Source organism: Poecilia latipinna, unplaced genomic scaffold (assembly GCF_001443285.1).
Source record: "Poecilia latipinna isolate Pla-1442-1.1 unplaced genomic scaffold, P_latipinna-1.0 Scaffold2547, whole genome shotgun sequence".
NCBI lineage: Eukaryota > Metazoa > Chordata > Actinopteri > Cyprinodontiformes > Poeciliidae > Poecilia > Poecilia latipinna.
In genome coordinates this window covers 58,522-78,858 of record NW_015115163.1, presented here as the reverse complement: position 1 = coordinate 78,858, position 20,337 = coordinate 58,522, and the positions used below count along the sequence as shown (strand labels likewise).

Sequence of the window (20,337 nt, the reverse complement as noted above, 5' to 3'; positions counted from 1 at the left end):
CGGGGGGGGAAATGAGACAAATGTAAATTCACAACTAGAGATTGGTATGACTGTGCCTTGTTTTGTTTTTGACATTGTTTTGTGTTTTAATTGGAACAACTGAATTATATATTTAAATTTGTAATTATAAAAGTCTTTTAAATGTTCTATATAAGATTTTGTTGCCGTACCATAAGGGTCATAACCAGACAGTCCGCTTAAATCAAGTTATACTGACTGGATTTCCACACATTTTACTCTGTTTACAGAATAATTCATTTAAAGGAAAAGGGGGCATCAATCTCCTCGCCCATCTGATTTTTTTTTTTTTCTTGTGCCATACAGTAGATGCCTGTCCTTGTACTTTCACACTCATTCGTCAGTGTCACTTTCACCAGACAAGGAGCTTGCCAATGTCGTTAAGAAAAGATTCAATGAATCCAAATATTGCTGCGTAATTCCTACTCTGGATCACTCCTTCACGTCAAACAGTGTTTACCTCCAGCCATTCTGTTTGGATTGAAAACCAAAACCAGTATACCTGTGACCTAACTTGTGTCAGAGCAAGTCGGGACGTTGGCATTGAAGACTTTTTTTTTTTTTTTTGCAACGTGCCCCACAAATATGACAACATGCTTGGCGAAGTATCAAAGACACCAGAGCATAGACGTTTTGGTCACCATTGTGTGATTTATTCATTAATTTTTAGAGAACATATTAATTAAAATCACTTTAAACAAATTCCATTTTTTCTTTCATAAATATGTCATATTAAAGAGAAACGTTTCACCTTGTGCCTTTAGAGGGGAGCTTTACACAGATGCATCCATTTTTAAAAAATTTTTTTAAGCCATGGAAGAGCGTAAGGCACAAAATAGAAACCTTATCCTTACAGTTTAGTCATGCTAATACAGAGTATGTCCACAAATGTGTAGGGAAAACTATTCTGGAAGCTACAATCAGCTAATGATTCCCAGCAACATTATGGAGTGCATGCGCCGTAAGACGGATAACGTGGTGGGTGCGGGGGGGGAGAAGGCTACAGATGAGAGTTGATATGTGACACAGCAGAGGGAATCACTCGACAATATTTGGTCTGAAGGAAAGAAAGTCTGCTGTAAAGTGCATAATATTTGATGTACGAGAATCATACAGAAAAAAAAAATTTGGACAATAACTTCAAAGATAAAATCCTTTGGTTGACAAAGATCAATTATTGCCACCTTCTAAAAATAAGTAACAGTCCAGCGAACTCCTCTCTGAAACAATGAACACAACTGAGCCTGTGGTTCACTTAACAAAATAAAAAGAATATCCCTTTGTCTATTTACAGGCACGCCTGCAGTGCAAGAAGTCTTCTAATTTCAGCAGGTAAGCATACCGTTGTTCAGCTAACTCGTTGCTCGAAAAAAGGTCAACTCCTACTTATAAGCTCCTGCTAATTGGGAACTTTTGTCGTTAAAGATTTGCACCTCGTATTCTCTGATTGTCTTTGCATCGGTGTGACGTGATCTGGGGCTGGAAGATGGAGAAACGTTGTGTTTGAGAAACATAAAGGCACTAAGGTCAAAAGCAAAATGAGAAACTGAAGATTAAAAAGAAAGTGGGAAATGTTCATGATACAAGCATAAGGCATACATTTTTTTTTTACCAGATATGTTTATACAAAAAAGTTATAATACATAACATTCGGCATACATGAAAAAGAAGATATTAGGAATAATAATAATAATAATAACAATAACAGGAAAGCAAGTAAAAAGCGATTACCATGTATTCACATACGCCCGACATATTTCAGAACATTTTGCTCTGTTCCTCTGTAAACAAATCATTGAAATGATATAGATATATATATATATATATAGAAAAAATGACATATAAAAACTTCTGCTTTGGGCTTCAGTGAACCATCTGCACATGACTGCTGCTGTTTTGACAGTAGGACTGCTGTAAGGCACCAGTTTGGTTGTTGCTGAATGAGTCAAAGTAACGAGGCCCGACGCCGCCCAGCTATCCTGTCCGTGCATTAACGCCGACTTGAGATGAAGATTGTCATTTTAAGAGGAGCAATTCAGTCTTCTTGAACTGCTTGGTCCACTAATAGAACATCTGCTCTGAATTAAGGCAAGTGTAGTCACATACTTTGCCCCTGATATCACTTCCCTTATTTTTCTTCCTCTTCTTCGTTTTTTTGTTTTTTTTTCTTCGATACGACATTCACCTTGTTTATTCAAACAGAGCTTGCCGGTGATTGTCGGTTTGAGTCTGCAGCCGCTTTCTGAGTTTAAACACCCAGGCAAGAGATCTTCGTCAAAGCTTCTTTTCTTCTTCTTTCTGTGTGTCATCTCTCAGCTGATGTTGCTGCTGGAGTGTGTGTGTGTGTGTGTGTGTGTGTGTGTGTGTGTGTGTGTGCGCGGAGATGTGCTGCAGCAGAAGACATCTGGACGTCTACGCATGAGAGTGCACAGAAATGCTGGAGAGGTCGTTCCTGATGATCTCGTTCACTGTCGAGACAAGAGAAACAAAAGGATTGTTAAAAATCACACAGCTAATGAGAACTCACACTGTTGTCATTTTTAAAATGCTGGCCAGGCTTCTGGTTTTTAGTGGCTCAAGCAAACCCTGGAAGTCGAGGCTAATTGACTAAATTTCTCTTCTATCCTTTTGTTTATGCATTCTTAATGGAAAGTGTACTTTATTTTAATAACTATTAGACTAGTTGATTGTAGTTAAAAGAACAATACAAGAAACATGTATTGCCTGCAGCCTGCTTTTTTGCCATGTTTTATTTTAGCATGTTAATAGAAATTAAGTAAATTAAATGAAATGCGTAATGCAGACAGCACGGACTAAATCTGTAACAGGATGAGGACCGTCTGCCGGCGTTTGGTCAAATTTGAAAGCAAAAATCCTCATGTGATGTGCATGAAATAAAGACTGACTATATCTTGTTTTTCTGAGTTATAGTCTACTCTTGCAGCTTTATTCACAGATATGAAAAGTACAAGATAAATCAGAGGAAAAGCAAATGTTTTTTAGATTCCTGTAGACGAGATAAACGTTCCTATATGACTTTTAGTAGGTCTTTAAAACGTCTTAATGATGAACAAGTATGGCTCTTTCTACTATTATTTCCTGTCTATGATTATGAATGAATGGTTGTATAAAGATAGATTCCACAGATTTTAAAAATATAGTATTTCCATAGAGGACTAATTTATCAAACATTAAGGGAAGAGTAGCTTTTTTGCCAGAAATCTAAACTTCCCAAAACTGACCTTGGTCTAGGAGCAGACTTGTTTTAATGTAAAGATTAAGTGAGGATGCAAAGCAAAATATTTGTATCATTTGTCAATTTGCCAAAATATAGATCTGCACTGTGGCTTTTTGAACAAATCTTCGTTTCAGTTCATCTGTCAACCAGTCTACAAGTTCTGCTATTCAAACATGAGATAAAATAATTAGGATAGTCTGCATACAATAAACATGTCACATTGTCCACACAGAGATAAATATTTCATTTATATACAAGCTAAAGAAAAGCGGAGCAAACATCAAGCCCTGTGGAACGCCTAGGTTGATGGGCTTAGAAAACTGCATGTAGAATTTCAACAATTTGGAAAAGAAACAACATATGGTTTGATAAAATTAACAAATTATATACAAAAATAAAAGACAAGTGATTTTTCTTAAAGCTGTAGACCTTTACTGCACCAATTGCTTTCTGTAGGCCATTTCTGACAAGGCCAGCCCATCACCTTTTATTAAACTGACACATGAAATTAGTTTATTTCTTAGTCAACTTCTAAAAGTGTATGGATTATGATAAAGGTTCCTGTAATGTCGATAAAGGCGTTTCCACTGATTGATGAGAATGGTATAAGTGACTTTAAATAAAATTGAAATCAACACATTTTTGCTTGAAACAAGTTAATCCAGCCGTTGGAATTGGACAAAGAATTTCTTCCCAACAGCATTAACAGTAAATGTAAGCACATCGACACTAGAAAAACATATTTTCGTACAATGGAATGCCATAAGTTTTGACAGGGTGTGTATACATAATGTGTAACGGTGACACCACGCTACAACGGCACAGTGACGACCAAGCAGACAAATACACGGATATCAGAAGCTGCAGTCCAAACATATCGATGTCATTACGAATGCGTATCGGCCTCGCACACACACACATCTGTGTTTTCACGCCGCCGTCTTGTCTTTCCTGCCACCAGTTCCTGTGCCCGTGCTTTTCCCACGGTCGGGGCAGCGCAGGGATCAGTGCCCTCCCTCCCTGGCCTCCTCGGTTTATCTGCTGTCTTCTTTGGCAAAACAGAGGGAAGTGACTGCAGAAAGATGGCGAGGACCCCAAGACCCTGCAAACAGGGGAGCTCCGTTCAGACTCTGGGGTGATAACGCCGAGAGAGAAAAACGAGACGGGTGAGACCAGTGACGGGAAGTCCGCCCACCCCGAGGTTCAAAGGAGGCCTGGCAGTTTATCAACAGATAGGGTTAGGAGAACGGCAAAGCATCAGCACATTTCTAGACGAAAACAACACAAACCCAGCCTGAGGCTCCGTGGATTCAGTGTAAACACACAAAACCGTACTGCAGCTTGTGGCACGACGGCGAAATGTATGTAAAAACTGAAACAATCTACAAGTACACCGCAAAAAAAGATCTTACCAAGTGTTTTTGATCTAGTTTCTGGCGCAAATGTCCTAGTACACTTGAAATATGACAAAACTGATACATAACCTTTCAGCAAGATACAGGAACTTGCTTCAAGTCAATAATTCCCTAATACTGATGAAAAAGTACTATATCCATTGACAGATCATTTCACTTATGACATGGAAAAATTAACTTGTTATAAGTGAATTTTTCTGCTAATGAAAAAATACATTTTCATCAATATTAAGGAATTACTTGCTTAAAACAAGCTGCCATTTCTCGCTGGAAAGTTACCTGTAAGTTGGTACACTTGAAATAAGACAAAACCAACTTGAAATAAGTGTTTCATTGGCAGAAAAATTCACTTCAAGATATTTTCCCCATGTTATAAGTGAAATAATCTGCCAATGGATATAGAACTTTTTCATCAGTATAGAGATAATATTGACTTAAAGCAAGTTCCTGTATCTTGCTTCAGCAAGATACAGGAACTTGCTTTACGGTTTTGTGGTTATCTGTTAGTTTTTGTCTTGTTTCTAAGTGATGTAAGATATTTCCACTACAAACTAGACCAAAAACACTTGGTAAGATTTTGTTTTTTACAGTGCGAGGTACGTAGCTCCAAATCAAGCCTGCTATGATTGATGGATGGATGCAATCTGAAACATCTAAAAGAGAAAGGTCACAAACTTTGAATCTCATGCCCCTGCGCTTTGAATGCAAACACCGTCCTACTCACACGCTCTCACACACACGCAGGTTGGTCGGGGCTCACCTCCCTCAACAGGAGGAACTCCCTTCGGAAAAATCCAACCTGTGCCAACACCGCTGGCTGTTTTCAACCCTGTTCCACTCCGAGGCTAAACAGGCATTTACACGCGGACGTTATTTTTAGCTCCACCATTACAGGACATAAAGGAAGTAACAAGCACATGCAACAATGAAATGATCCAGCGTTAATGCCGCTGCTGCTCGGCTCTGTTTGCAGAGGTGAGAAAACAGCTCCAGGTAATTCTGCACGAGGGCTGGGAAAACCCAACAACTTGGCAGCAAAACAAAAAAAAGCCACAAATGTTCCCTTTATTTTTCTTAGCTGCAAAGTTTGTTGCTTCCTTTAAAAAAAATGTTCTTGTTGTTTAAAAGTTGCGTCCCGTCCACCCACGTATTAACTGTGGCGCTATTTTCAAGCGTTCTCAACTAATATTTTCCGTCAGCATGCAGGGTGATGTTCCGTTCTGAGAAAAAAAAAAAGTGTCACAAAGAGCTGCTGAAGGTAAAACACTGGCCTCTGTGTTGTCATCTTCGTACTCTGTCACCAATGTGAGAATTTTAGAAACAGGATGTGGCCAACTGTCGCACCACAAGACACCGCTGAGCTATTTATAGCCGCTTAATGATGCATCGTGCGTATACTATTCAGTTGCCACAATTTCTGGGAAACTGAGAAATTTTTGAAGAACCTGAATGAGTGATCATCCAAGTTCTTAGCTCTGTGAAGGGTCATAAATGACAAGGACTCGCCAGGTGTCGTGTAGCGAGAAATCTAGAAATCTTCTTCACTTTTTCATATCTAAATTTCAACTGAAGTGAAACTTTCCGCATCAACATGTCACATCTTCAGGATTTCATCGTAAAGAAAACGGCCCCAGGATCCAGAGCATTTGTTTTGCAGCTCTGGAAACATGTTTTTTTTTTGTTTTGTTTTGTTATTTTACTTTCTGCTCCAAGTTAATAATAATGGAAACCTGTAACTGGGAGGATACGCTTTCACGGATAAACAAAAACAGTGGAAAACTAAGCTCCAAATATTCCCCTGCTGAAAAGAAGAAGAAGAAAAAAAGAAACACGTGTCCTGCAAAGCACTGGTTACACAGAGCGTCATCCTTTTATTAGCTGCACCCCCAGAGCGCTCGGTTAAACGCAGCCCGGACCTGTCGAGGCCCATATGTACGGTGGGCTGGGTTATTTTGGGTATGAGAGTGAGATGAAGATTAAGACTGAGATGCAATCTAAGCCTAACAGATGAATCGGCAATCCGGCTCCTTTGTGTGTCCCTGCTGGTGTTTTTTTTTTTTTTGGGAACTGCAGCTCTGTCAACACTGGGTGTGACGGCAGGCTGGGTAAATGTTGACCTCGCTACAATTACCTGCATCCAGTGTGATGGAGGACGATTTGCTTCAACCTGCTATGAAGCATGTCAGTCACTGTGCTCACCGTGTCTCAAGGTGCGGGTGGTGTGTTCAGTTAGTAGTTTTCCTGTCAGCAAATGACCAGATTTAGAGGTGTGGGTGTATGTCTACTGAGATTAAATTACATAAATGTGAACTCCAGGCAGTGGACTGCTCTGGATTTTATTTTGGGCATCGGGGGGGCTCAATACAATTATATGCCACACTTTATTTTATTACTATAAACAAACTGAAAGCTGTTTATGATCTCCCTTCCACTGCTGCATTTATCTACATAAAATCCCAATAAAATGCATTCATGTTTGCTGTGTGAATGTTTTAAAATGTGAAAAAGTTCAGCTGGTGAGAATCCTTTGTAATGGCACTGAATAAAAGACAAAAATCTTAAAACAACGTACTCTACATCCCTTCTGGATTACATAATTGAAAAAAGTAACACTACAAAATAACCATACTGATTATCAACTCGTCTGTTATCAATTTCTAATGTTAAATGAGAAAATGCGTTAAATATTTGCTTAAATCTTAGTTTCTAAGAAATTTAGCTGTAAAAACACCACATGTGGGCCTCAGTTAAAAGCAAAAATGGATGTAAATATTGCAATCTTTTTTAGAAGTTTAATATTTTTGACACTGTAATACTTAGTGAGGCATCCACATTTATTTAGCAGCATTCAAACCATCAAGTGCCTTCTACAACTTTTGCCATAATGAGTTTTGAAGTGCACTTCAGATGATAACAGAATGGAATTTCAATTAATGTTGCATATCTCCATTTTAATACAGGATGTTCATATTCTGGTCCAAAGGCTGTTGAATCGGGCCTTCCCACAGACGTTTAACTGAAATACTTTAGGAGAACTCATTCCAAACACGCATATGTCCAGCATACGGGATGCTTTCTTCCACATTCATTATACCGCAATGCAGGTAAGAGCATTACAACTTAGTTACTCTCAGCGTAAACCTGACCTGCACTGGGGATTCAGTTAGCACGGTCGGCGGCGTGCGCTGTGCACTGGGGTTCGATAACAACCGGGCTTCCTCAGAGAACCGAGGATGCCCTGTGGTCTAAGATGCAGAACCCGGTGGGCCTCAGAGCCGCGCTGTCGTAACACAATCCCCCCGCAGTCAAACGAGTCCTGACCGGCACAAACTCCCAGCCTCCACTCAGGCTGACGACCCATAAGTTGTAACGGCAGCTTCCTGCCAAGCAATGTCTGTTCCCGCTTGGGGTCTCTTGATGCTGTAGGAGAGAAGGGCGTGTTCCCGGTTCTCCTCTTGCTCCACCGACACGTATTGGCTGCAGCTGTCTTCAGGGTAAAAGACTTCCACAATGAAGCAGAGGGAAACATTTCCTATGCTCATATGCACCGCATCAGCTCTGTGAGAAATAGGAGACGGCTTCCTTCTATTGTGGCAATCAGAGTTTCGGCAACACGAGGAAGTTCATCTGAGTCACTGAAGTTCTGTCTCGTAAACACCATGCACTTGCGCAGACCGGTGGAGACCGGCCGTGAAGTGGACTCGGTGGCAAAACTAATCAGAACTTGTGCTTTCATGCAAAATTGATTTGGTTGGGAAGGCAAAGCTGCTACTTGCTGGAGAGAGAGAGAGAGAGAGAGAGAGAGACAATTGAATTTCCGGCTACATATTACTTTTGTTTCCCCCACTATATCAAATCTTCGCTCGGCCTCTGCTCAAACACTTAATGGACAATTTGCTGCCTCCCACGCGGGGCTCAAGTGGCTCAGACTGCGTCACTTATCTTCTGCTCGCAACCAGCGGTGTCAAAAAATAGGGAGGGGTCAGAGGTCAGCGGGGGTTATAATAGCTTTGTCTCATTTCGTTGTGACTTTTTAAAATCTAATTCAGTTGGTTTTAAGAGTGTTTTGTTAGTTATTCTGAATTAAATATCGTTTAATTTTAGCTTAGTTTTTATTAGTCATTGTAGTAGTTTTAGTTTTATTCATACATTGGTTCATTTTTAGGTGTAGATTTCAGAATGGTATTGTATGGTGGCCCTGAACTGCAAACCATTTCAACAAATGACTAAATACAACTACACACCAAAGAACTCAACATATATATATATATATATATATATATATATATATATATATATATATATATATAAATAAAGAAGTCATTGTGTTAATCTGTAGCTGTGCGTAGTGGATGTGGTTGTTTGTTTTGAATATGTTGTGGTTTTCAATTTGTTGTTTAGTCATTTGTTGATGTGGTTTGCACTTCAGGGCCGCCACAGTGTAATGATAATGTATACACTGACTGGGTAATGAATACTCAACAGAAGATGCCATTTTCAAAAAATGTGTTCAGTTATTGTTGAGCAACCGGCTGACTCTGGAGTTTTCTTCCAACTTTTGCTGTCGCCATTTTGCAGACCAGCGCTAAGTGCTGTAATTTGCCAACAGCTGACGCAAACTGCTTTTGTGGAGAAATACAAAAACTCAAAAAGCTAATAAACAGATTCATTAAGATGAAAACGTAGGATATTGTATCTATAATTTCAGTATGTTTTGGTTAATTTTATAAATGCATGACATTGTTCCAGTTACTTACCATTTTTATTTATTTCGGTAAACTACAAAGCTTTTCTCAGTTTCAGATTTCGTTGTTTCGTTGGTTTTAGTTTACTGTAACAACCTTGGAGGTCAGAGCACACGTGCACGCACAAAACGGCGTGACGCGGCCGACGGCGATCAAGATGGTGTGGCTGAAAGGGGGCGAGTGGAACGGAAGGACGACGTGGTCATTATTCCCACAGATAAACGCGAATGGAAGGAGACAAAGCGTTCCGCTCATTCTTCATGCTGATAAAGTGCTTCATAAATTCATCTGTGCCTCACAGGTCGACAGCTTCTAATCCATAGCGGGGCTCCCTTTGGGCCTAATGATGTGATGATATGTGCAGACAGTATATTTCATCTGCGCAGCTAGACTGAAAGTGTGAAGCCTCGGGCTTTCCCAAGTGGAAACATCCAGGATTCAAAACTGACAGAGAGGATTAAGAAAATAAAAAATGGCAGTAGAGCTGGAGTTTGTTTTAAGGCGAGGTGGGTCCATCTCGAAAAACGAGGTATTGCAACAACCTGCTGCAGTAATGTGGGACTGCCAGTCAACTTTTAGCATCACTGCAAAGAATGGTAACACTTTGAAACCTGTGAATAGAGAGTCATTGAGTGTTGTGTGGGATGATGGATGAGAATCGTCGCTCTCAAAATCGATATTGCTCAATCTGAAGTTTCTCTTATGGAGTCAACTAACCAGCAGCTGAAGGAGAGGCAAGAAAAAAAAAATCACTTTTCAGCTTCTTACAGCTAACATTTGAATTAATTAGAGGCACACCTAAAGGATGGATTCTAAGGCAACGTCTTAAACAAATTACATCCTTGTGTGACATCATGGCAAAACAGAACGACATCAGGCAAGTTATCAAGCCAAACGTCTGGCTCATCTTGTGTACATTTTCCGGGTGCCTGAAGAAATCTCTTCAAACAATTATACAGAAGTATAAAAACCAGACACATTGAGGAAGGAGATGGATTATGTGTTCCAGAGATGAACAATTGTAGTGCAGATTATGAAGGCCTTGTGTAGATTCAGGGTGAAGCTGATAAGAGTGTGATTACCAACAGTGAAACTAGCACCAACTGTACCCACATGACTGGAAAGGCCCTTCAGAGAAGAAAGAGGTGTGACTTCAAAAGAAACATAAAAAAAGAAACTGTTTAAGGTTTTCACTCACGCATAAATACTTTAGTTTCTGGAGACATGCCCTTGAGTGGATAAAAGTAAAAATTAAATGCTGTGATGTATGGAAACTGGTGTGCTTCGCAAAGTAGATTATGTCGTAAGAAAATGTTTTTGTAATGGCTAAAACTGTCTGCACAGAAGTTAAAATCTTGGATACAACAGTGTCTTCAAAAGGTTCAATGACCGGCTTAAAGACAACAAAGTCAATGTTTTGCAGTGACCATCACAAAGCTCCAATCTCAGTCCAATAGAAGACGATAAAAAGGTGTGTGCAAACAAGGTCGACCTACAAACCTGACCTGGTTCTCAGCTTAAACGGGTCAAAATTTCAGTAAGATTTTGTATGTCATGTGGTTTAAAGGGTAATTCTTAACCTGAAGCTGGAAAAAGACAAAGTTCTCCAGTATGTGTAAATAACCAGCTTACTGGAGGAGGTTTAACAATTCATGTTTCGTAATAAAAAACATGCTTCAAGCTGTGAAAAATTGTCCACTGTGCGCTTCTACATAAACACTACTGGCTTTTCCCTGGATGACAAATCGCCTCTACTAAAGAATCAATGTAAGACTAAAGTTAAGTCCAACATGTACGTTTTATGTTGCCAATAATTAGAACACAACCAACGTGTGGTGAGTATTTGTGTAGTGCCAAATTATCGTACAGGCTGTCTGTCGTCACTACTTTGGACCCTGGAGCCGCAAAGCCAATTAACCCTTGAAAAATCAATGGTTACGAAGTGATCACTATGACTCTTCACCCGCCACTTGAAGCTTTTCAGAAATCACCTAGATTGTTGTTTCTGAACGTTGATTTAATGAGAGACGCTTGATACACTTTTTTTCTTTTAGAAGTGGTCTTTCAGATAACTGATGAAACTGAGGAAAGAAGCCAAGGAAAGACCAAAGTGGGGTGCTGGTCATCTGACCCTCTTCATTTCGATACATTTGCAGCGTTGCTTGTTTCATACCCAACTTTTACGGGGCATTTTGTATTGACCATCCCAATTTGTACCAGTCTTGATTGACTTTTGGTACCAACTTCAGCAAATGATTTAAAGCAGTCCTCAAAAACCCCCTCATATTCTGTTGTATGGCTATGACTCCGATAAATTACTTCATCATGAAGGAGTTTGATCAGTCATTTCAGTTTGATTGTGGATTGTGTCATTTTTCAAAAGAGTCAGTCGCCCCAGTTGGTGATCAGAACCATGATCGATGGAAATGGAGTAAAACGCAAAGCCTTCTGAATAACTTGCAATTTAATTCAATTAATTTCTACACTTGATTAAAATACTAGACTACAAAGATGTTTTCCAAGCCTTTTTAGATGAATCAGGCTTGTTGCCAAACAAAATAGCACCACCTTTGAGTTTCATTGTGTGCCTCACCTGTTCCCCTAAAGCATAGCCAGACTTTCTAGAAAGGCTCGAGAACAGTAAAACAGTGGTATCCCAAATTAGGACCATAAAGACAACAACTTTTACTGAAAGCCCCACCACCGATGAGCTTACATTGGCGCACAACCGCTGCCTTTGATCTTAGGTGGTATGTTCTGCCTCTCCCTATCACTCCACAGTCTGTCTCTCTTTGTGGGCCTGCCACACTTCCCTCTTCTTCACCTCCTCCTCCTCTCATTTCCTCCCGGGGCCCAGGAGGCCGCGGGTGTGTGCGCTTGAGGTCGGTCTCTGGGGAGGATGAAGGGAGGGAGGTGTTTACGTGGAAGGCGATCTCCAGTGCCCTTAACAATGACTCCTCTGAATTCATTGTGCGGTTGTTGGAGACCGGATAACTAACGGTGTTTCAAATAAGTAAATTCAAATGGAAATATTTGCAGGATATACATGGCGTACAGGGAGGATTTCACAGATTTGTGCGACTGGTACCCGCAAAGTGAACCGGACTGGCAAGAAAATTCACCGAACGTGTTGCAGATGTTTGAAATGTTGCTCTAAAAATCTGTGCCAGATTTCCAGTTTGTACAGTTCAGCCTGATTGGGTTAAGTTGTGCTCTTGCAGCTACGAGCGCGAGAATACCACAACAGAGCTCAACAATCAAAGTGTTTATCAAAAGCACACTCAGAAGTTCGAAGCGCGAGAGCTTCTGTGTGCATGTGATGATAACTTGATGAAAACAAAAGCTCAGTTTCACACAACCAATGAAGCATAACGCAAACACAAGACCATTAAAAAGCATCAAACCAAGGCGAACGCACTACATCTCGGTGATTGAGATATGAAAGGAGACATTAAAACTCTTTGCACGCCTCATTACCGGTGGCTTTATGGTAAAATAACTCAGCCATCTGATAAAAGCTGCAGCGAAGGAGTCTGGACTATGAGAGCTCCTATGCAGGCTGATTTTAGACAGCTCGAGATTTTACTAGTTTGGAAATCTGCACACAGTGTAAAAAAAAAAAAAAAAAAAACACATACTGAAGCAATCATAATGCAGTAGGTTGCGGTCATTTGGTTGAAATCTGGCTGTGCACCTGTATAGAACACAATTTACTACTGCACAAGTAGCGTGGAGCTCTAAATCAACTGTTGCCTGTCTTAAATTACTTTCCTTTATTTTTACAAAGTGAAGCGATTGTGTGTCTGTCCAAAAAGGGGGTTACATCAGTTTGTGCTTTATTGTTCACTATCCATCACGCAGAGATGTGCTCAGAGAGGCTCTTTCCTGTTGTTTTAGTGTTTTGCAGCTGATGATGTGCGAGAGTAAGGAGCATGTCACGGCCTCTGGTTAACCCCTCTGTTTTGCCATCCATGAAAAACTGAAAACTCCCCTCACTGTCATCTGCAGGATACCCATGCATGTTTTTTTTTGTTGTTGTTGTTGTTGCTAAAAATACAAGTGGGCCGCAGCTACTAGCGACTAAAATCACTTGAGGCTGCAAGATACTTTTCCCTCCAAACAAAACTGGAAAAATCTGAATGTGTAAAGGGGTTAGATATTGAGAAAAACAGAGTATCCATAGGCAACATTTTAAATCCATAGAGTCTGGAGAAATATAATATCAGCTAGAGGCCTACTGACAGCTAGCACCAAAACAATCAGCAACTAGAAACCGCTAACCTTGGGCATGACACTGAGCCCAAATCAGAGCTTCAAAACAAATGTAACATCACATTTCTATAATGAGAAAGCTGTTAACTTTCCATTGTTATGGAGATTTTTTCATCTTCCAACAGACATGGGTAGCCATCATATTTTCTAAAAAACTTCACAGAACCTTAATTAGAAAAACTAATTTGAACAAACCTTAAGAGCAGGTTTTCTAAGCTAAACTAAACTGCTAATCTCACTCCCTCAGCTGTCATATTACAGTGTGGGCGGCTGCATGATATGTTTAAAGTTAAATGTAACCTAATGTCAAAAAAGACTCTAAAGAGGAAAGAAGACGTCACTAAATAAGAACATGTTCTCTTTGTTTTCCCTGCAGCTCTCCAGCGCTCCAACGCCACGCTGGAGCCAGGAACCATCAGATAAACGGTCGTTTTGTTGACCCCGAGAGAACGGTCTGCAGCTTTAAATTCTCGGAGTCTGCTGGGACTCAAAGACAGAGGAGAGGGTCTCCTCAAGGCACATCAACAGACTTCTTCTTCACACACAAAAGGAAAGGAGGTGGAGAGAGGCCACTTATCTTCCTCTCCAATGTGTTCGCCCTCGCCTTGATTTCCACAGAGAGCCAGAGCTGCAGAACCTGCATCTGGACTCTGTGCACTTCCAGACTGACTGAGTCAGGGGTGAAGAAAGAGACAGCAGGTGAGACGGCGTTGCTTTCTGCCAACTGTAAATCATGGGATCAGGTTTTCACCTGCCTTTTGTTCATGCTGTTACAAATCCCAGAGACTTAGCGGATAGCGTAGCTCAGGAGGCGAACCTGCCGTGTGTGAGTACTTTCACAGGAAAGGAGCTCTGCTATTCCAGTTCAAAGTGCATTAGGCATTTTTCTTACATGGTGTTTGGACATGGCTCTGGGTCCAGTACATTTAAACAGCCCAAGACAAGCATGCGTCCTAATAGAATCCAGATTTAAATCAACAACAACACTGTCTGCAGGGAGTCTATCCAGAAAGTGTTGATGAATTATTAACCAATGTCTTCTGATCAATTATAAGCAATCAATACTAGACAAACGGGTTACTTACATATACCAAAAGCTGTCCTTATTAATAGCTTTAAGCCTATAAAATATTAGTAAAACACTGTTGGAATAAATGACACATTTATTGCAATAGTCGTGCTAATTTATATTTTTATTTGCATAGCTGAATTAATTTAAATCACCATAAAATAGTAAATGAGAAATAAGGTGTCTATGCCTTCTTTCAGAAGCAGAGACCCTATATGGTCTGAAACACACTTTTTAAAAGGTTGTTTTGTTTGGTCAGTAAAAAATACAGAATAAAAATAATTTTTTATTTCTATTGGATGTCAGAAGAAGGAAATGATCATTTTCAAGTTGGGTAAAGTATGCAGGAAGGCAGAATTCCAACCATAATCATGACTCCAAAATCCAATATGGCTGCCGGATGTTGAAAACACCTACGCTTACTAAACACTGGTGGCTTCCATGTCATTATTCCACAGATAAAAACATGTAAATCATGTTTGAATGCATAACATGTAGAGACATACAATGCTACTGGCAGGTATAGCTAACAATAATTAGCCGTGTGATGGAGCATAACGATTACAAAATCCTACACATTGTTTGACTTGGATTAGGGCTGGACGATATGGCTGAAAATATGAATCGATATAAGCATTTCATAATCTCCGATATCAATAATTATTGATAAGTTTTGATTTTGTTTTAAATATCTAAAAAACTGCCAAACTTGTAGTATGACCTTTCCTGAAACCTGAACCTGCTGCTGCGAAAAATTACTCAAGTTGTTGCTAAGTAACCAACGAATGCATTAAATGCCACCAACCTTGCTTAGCTTACGGTGACAGGTCGAGCAGCTAAAGCCTCTCCTTACATCTCCCAGAATAAAGTGCTTCTGTTTTGTACCGGAGCTCAGCAAATATTCTATGTCTTGAATATTGAATATTCCATCAGATATATTATCCACTGATATTGATCACGTCTCTATTGCACCATATGTTGTTATGGATTTATTGTTCAGCCGTAACTTGCATGTAGCATGTAGTTAATTTGGGTTAGATGTCATTCCTAGATTTATAATGTAAATGGAGCTGCATAAATAAAAATGTATCCAGTTATTTCACTTAAATATCATTATCTTATATTTTCAGGGACAGTAAATCAAAAAGCTTGAGCAGATCAACAACATGATATATTTGTATATATCAAAACTACTTTTTGTTTTCCATCCTAAATAAGGAGTTGGAAGGCAAGTTGTTTTATCTGCTTCACAGTGATCGTAGCTGTATGTTGCTGCAGTTTCTGTGGAATGCCTCCTTTAATTTCAGGATACCTCGTAAAAAGCTCTTTCCCCCTTTTTTGATAGCATGTTGCTCCGGGCAAATCTGAGCTCAGTTGAGTGCAATCAGAGAGTCGGGGGACCGGTTGAAGTTTATACCTGCCATGGGTCATATGTCAACAGTAGGACACTTACAGTTCAGCGGTTATGTGCATTCCCTCTCCTAACGTAAACCTGTTCACCCACTGCTCGGTAAGTCTCGGCGCTGCAAGCGGCCACTGGTGGGAGAGGAAGAAAATGTGATCTTTAACTTTGGTGTTTTTCTTTCTTTGACTTTTACCGTTTTGGTTTTAACAGCTTCAGTTGAGGAAGAAGCACGTAGGGCCTTGTGGGTTTCTGTGTGTGTGTGGGGAGAGAGAAAGAGAGACGGAGGAAAAGAAGCACATTTTCAGTGCTAAAAGCTGCCAGGGAAAATCACAACGATTGTATGCTACTTTCTTCCACCTCAGATTTTCCCCTCTTCTCTTCTGAGCCTGTCTGCGTCTCTGTCTCCTTTATTTCTATGGCCGACCTGTTTCTCCTCATGCTCGCCGAAAATTCCTGGATGTGAGGAAAGAATGAGAGTCTTCTGACCCTAAAATATATACATAAAAAACTTTGAAGCACATCTTGAGGCCTTTGGGTATTGCTCCACTTTAGTCTCACCAGATAGTCAGAAAAACAGACATCCTTTTCTAAAGGTCACAAACCCATCCCTGTTTTGGTGGCCTACTTTTTCTTCTTCTTTTTTTTTTGTTACCTTTACCGTTGACCTCTATGGAAAAATCAGTAGGGTAGCGTCAATGCGAAAACAGGTACTTTTTACTTCTTGCGACTGATTCTACTTTCACTGCTCCAGAGTTTTTATTTCACTCACTTACACTTTCCGTCTCAACAGCCCCTCTCTCTCATTCTCCCCCGCCCACCTTCTATTTTCTGGGGTATTTTGTGTACTGAGCAGAAGGTTAGCTCTGCCAATAGCTCCAGGACCCACCGGCTGTCCCCATTCAGGCAAGCTGGACCAGACCTCTATGTTGACATCCGTCGCTGCAGGATACTGTTTCACTGAGCTAACGAATTTCAGATGGGGAGCTGTTATTAAGCGGTCTGGGATGGAGACCTGCTCCTGTTTACAGATGCCGCAGGTATTTTTATGCATTGTAAAGACAACAGCAAGAAACAAGAACCTTGGCGTGGTTACCGCGTTCTAATAGAGACTCCCCTCCATATACCACATTTGACTACTACAACTGCTGAGGCGTCCATGTTTTTGGACACTTAGTGAGGAAAAAACTAATCTTGCCCCCTCCAGACCTCTCTATGAAAAGCTCGGTTTATTAAAATGACTGTGCTTATTTTGTGTTTTACTGCAAGACTTTTCCATTCAGTGCCTTTGCAAAAGTATTCACCCCACTTTTTATGACAGTACAACCACCACTTTAATATATTTTCGTGGGATTTTATGTGATAGTCCATTGCAAAGTAGGAAAGAAGAAAAATGATACGTGGTTTTCATTTTTATTTCTACTATTGTAAAATCTGAAAGGTGTGGGCTTGCCAGTCTTTCCAGGATTTCCTCTGACAACCTTCACCTATTATGCTACCCCCCACCAGATGTGATAGGTGGGATGGTGTGTTCAAGGGTTTATTATCTCCTGTTAAACCTGAGAAAGCGCCAAAGAAATATCCATGGATTTTAGAAAAAGCCAATCCTCCTGTACAACTTACTTTGACAACAAACTTTTCAGTACAAAGACTGAAAAACATCGGTACTTTTTAAAGTTGTTGTCATTTAACGTTGATAGCAAAATTCTTTATATGTTTTATTGTGCTTTTATTAAAAGTGCGTCATCTGCTGCTGGTGGGTCAGATATGCTTCTGCGGCCCAGAAAAATTTTTGTCAGGTAAACGGTGACAACAGCGAGTAAATTGTCATGAATTGCAAAACCAAGTAGTGTATTTACATGGAGTGGGTGGTCAACAAGGCAAACAAAATTAAGATTGACAAAACCGATCCACTTAATAAAAATTCTGATTCGTTCTGCAAGCTATTAAGCTCCTAAAAATGAAACGTATATGTTGTGTATTTGAAGGAATGCCTAGTTGGTCTGGATGTACTTGTGATTTATTTTATGTTGTAGACTGAGTGACTATGTAAGGCTATCTATCTCTCTGATGCTAGCTATCTGTAGAAATTGTAGAAATATATATAGGGGTCACATACCCCAATATATACATTTGTATTTATGGGTATGTGACTAAATTGGGTTGAAAACAACTTAAAATTATTTGTAAAGTAATACATGTGGCAGTTTCTTCATAGAGAAACATTATTTCAGGTTGCAATAGCAGCCAGTGCTTGCAGTTAAGTAGTTCAAAAAGGCTAATCTGCTCACAGGCTAACTAAGATAATACTGTTCTTTCTAATAGCACTCAAAGGAGCTAAACCCCAACTTTTACCAAAGCAATGTTTGCAGCCACATGCCTGGATGTAAAAATAAAGTAAGATAAACTAAAAGCAGAAAGATAAAAGTCAAACTCAAGTGAATTCTTCTGAAAAGGCAAAGACTACTTCACTGCCTTTTGCTAGGAAGAAAGCTCAGTGATCATTTTGTCAGAGCAGCCCGCCCCGTTGACATTTGACATAATGTGATTCAGTAATGAGAGTGTCTGGAATGACGCGGTAACTCCATGATCACAGATATACAGAGGAAGCCCCCGGCCAAGCCGCAGGCCGTGTTTTAGTCCTGACCCTCTGTGATCCATGTGGCTTGGTGGCTTTTCAACGCGTGTCTCCCAAACCTCAGAATGTGAGCCACATAAACCGAGCCTCTAAACGGCTGCGTCAGGAGAAACTATAAGACAAACATTATATATGACGAGGTAGCAGTTACAGAGTTTAAATGAAGTCTCAAAGATGTGCCAGTTGAGTTTTATATTTGAGTTCGTTTTTGTACTTTTTAAGCATCTTCTTTGTAAGATCACTGAAACTGGCAATTCTCCTTCATACTTTTAGTGGCTATTCGGCAATACCAGCCCCATTTAAAACCCAATTCAAAGTCTCTCATCTAAGTGTCTCCGTGTGTGGACCCCAGACACAAATGAAACCCAATTTGTTTAGATAATCTCACGGCAGCTTTTCAGCAGACGCATTCTTTCACAGTGACTGTGGATATTATGACGGAGCGACTGAAACCAGACCAGATCTCCTGGCTGAGCCGCCAAGGCCTTCGGTGTGCAGACACATGCATGAATAAAGAATGAAGAAGAAGAAAAAAAGAAACAACCTGCCAAAACGAATTAATCTAATTTTTACAGATTCATGGTGCTTAATGATTTAAAACCAATAAAGTTCCAAATGGTTGTTACAAAGCTCTAAAAGTTAAAAAACACGGACCCCCTTTTGCCCCCCAAATGCTAGTGCTGTTTCTAACTACAAAATCTGATTATCTGCTAAACTGCAAGCATTTTGAGGCAACTCTGTCAATAATTGCGTGGATTTTCGAATATGTAACAGAAAGCTGTGATCAGAACCAGAACCTTAGAGGCTCTCATGTTCAGCCAGGGGGACCGAGAGAGAGGATTTGTAAAAGGAAACAGAGTGTGCTAAGGTAATTCAGAGGACTTCCGCAAAACAGCAAAGGTATTTCTCCTCTAATGTGAAGACATCACGTAATCTCTTGGTTCCATTAATGTACTTCAGCTGCATCATCTATCCTTTATATTGCAAGTGAATATTGTTTTAAACCACACTGATACTCGCTTTATGGGAATGTTTCCCAACTGAGAGCTTTTAAGTTGTACAAAGATTTTTTTTCTCTCTCTCTAGGAAGGTAATGATCTTGATCTCCCTCAGTACCTGACAACAATTAAGTTTTGGACGATCAAAGAAAGCGCTGGGTGTCTGAAATTTTATAAGCTAATCATTTTTTGCGCAAATACCATCACAATATCTGCATTGATCTGCATGTTGAATACCTAGCTTCACCTCTTCAAGTGCACAGCGAAGTCTGTAGAACTGGATAATGGGCAATAAGAGGCCAAAGCTGCTCAATTCACACAGAAGGAGTAATGGTTTTTAATCTCAATGAGAGGAAATTGAATCAAATCTATTGCCAATCCCCAAAGTATAGTTGTTCTTCCATATTGTTGGCAGTCAATGACTCTCAAAGGCTAACACGCGAGTGCACCTACCAATTAATTCTTCCCCTGGCTATAAAACTTCTTCAAGAAGCTCAAACTTTTACTTATATGTCTCCGCGAGACGTGCTGCCAGGAAAGCG

The 20,337-nt window shown here is 40.1% G+C and overlaps 1 protein-coding gene across 2 annotated transcripts in view; it reads right to left on the bottom strand.

The window, feature by feature from the left end:
* Nucleotides 1–2,145: 2,145 nt before the first annotated feature.
* Nucleotides 2,146–20,337, bottom strand: part of LOC106938275 (nuclear factor of activated T-cells, cytoplasmic 1-like) — a 72,857-nt gene continuing 54,665 nt past the window's right edge. Inside the window, exons 10-11 of one of the 2 annotated variants that reach the window (XM_015020199.1) lie at nt 16,211–16,293; nt 2,146–2,486 (exon numbers count right to left, since the gene is read on the bottom strand). In XM_015020199.1, coding sequence (XP_014875685.1) covers nt 16,214–16,293 — 80 coding nt within the window. In that variant the 3' untranslated portion in view covers nt 2,146–2,486; nt 16,211–16,213. The remainder of the gene's footprint in view (nt 2,487–16,210; nt 16,294–20,337) is intronic. The other variant, XM_015020200.1, reaches the window with a different exon arrangement.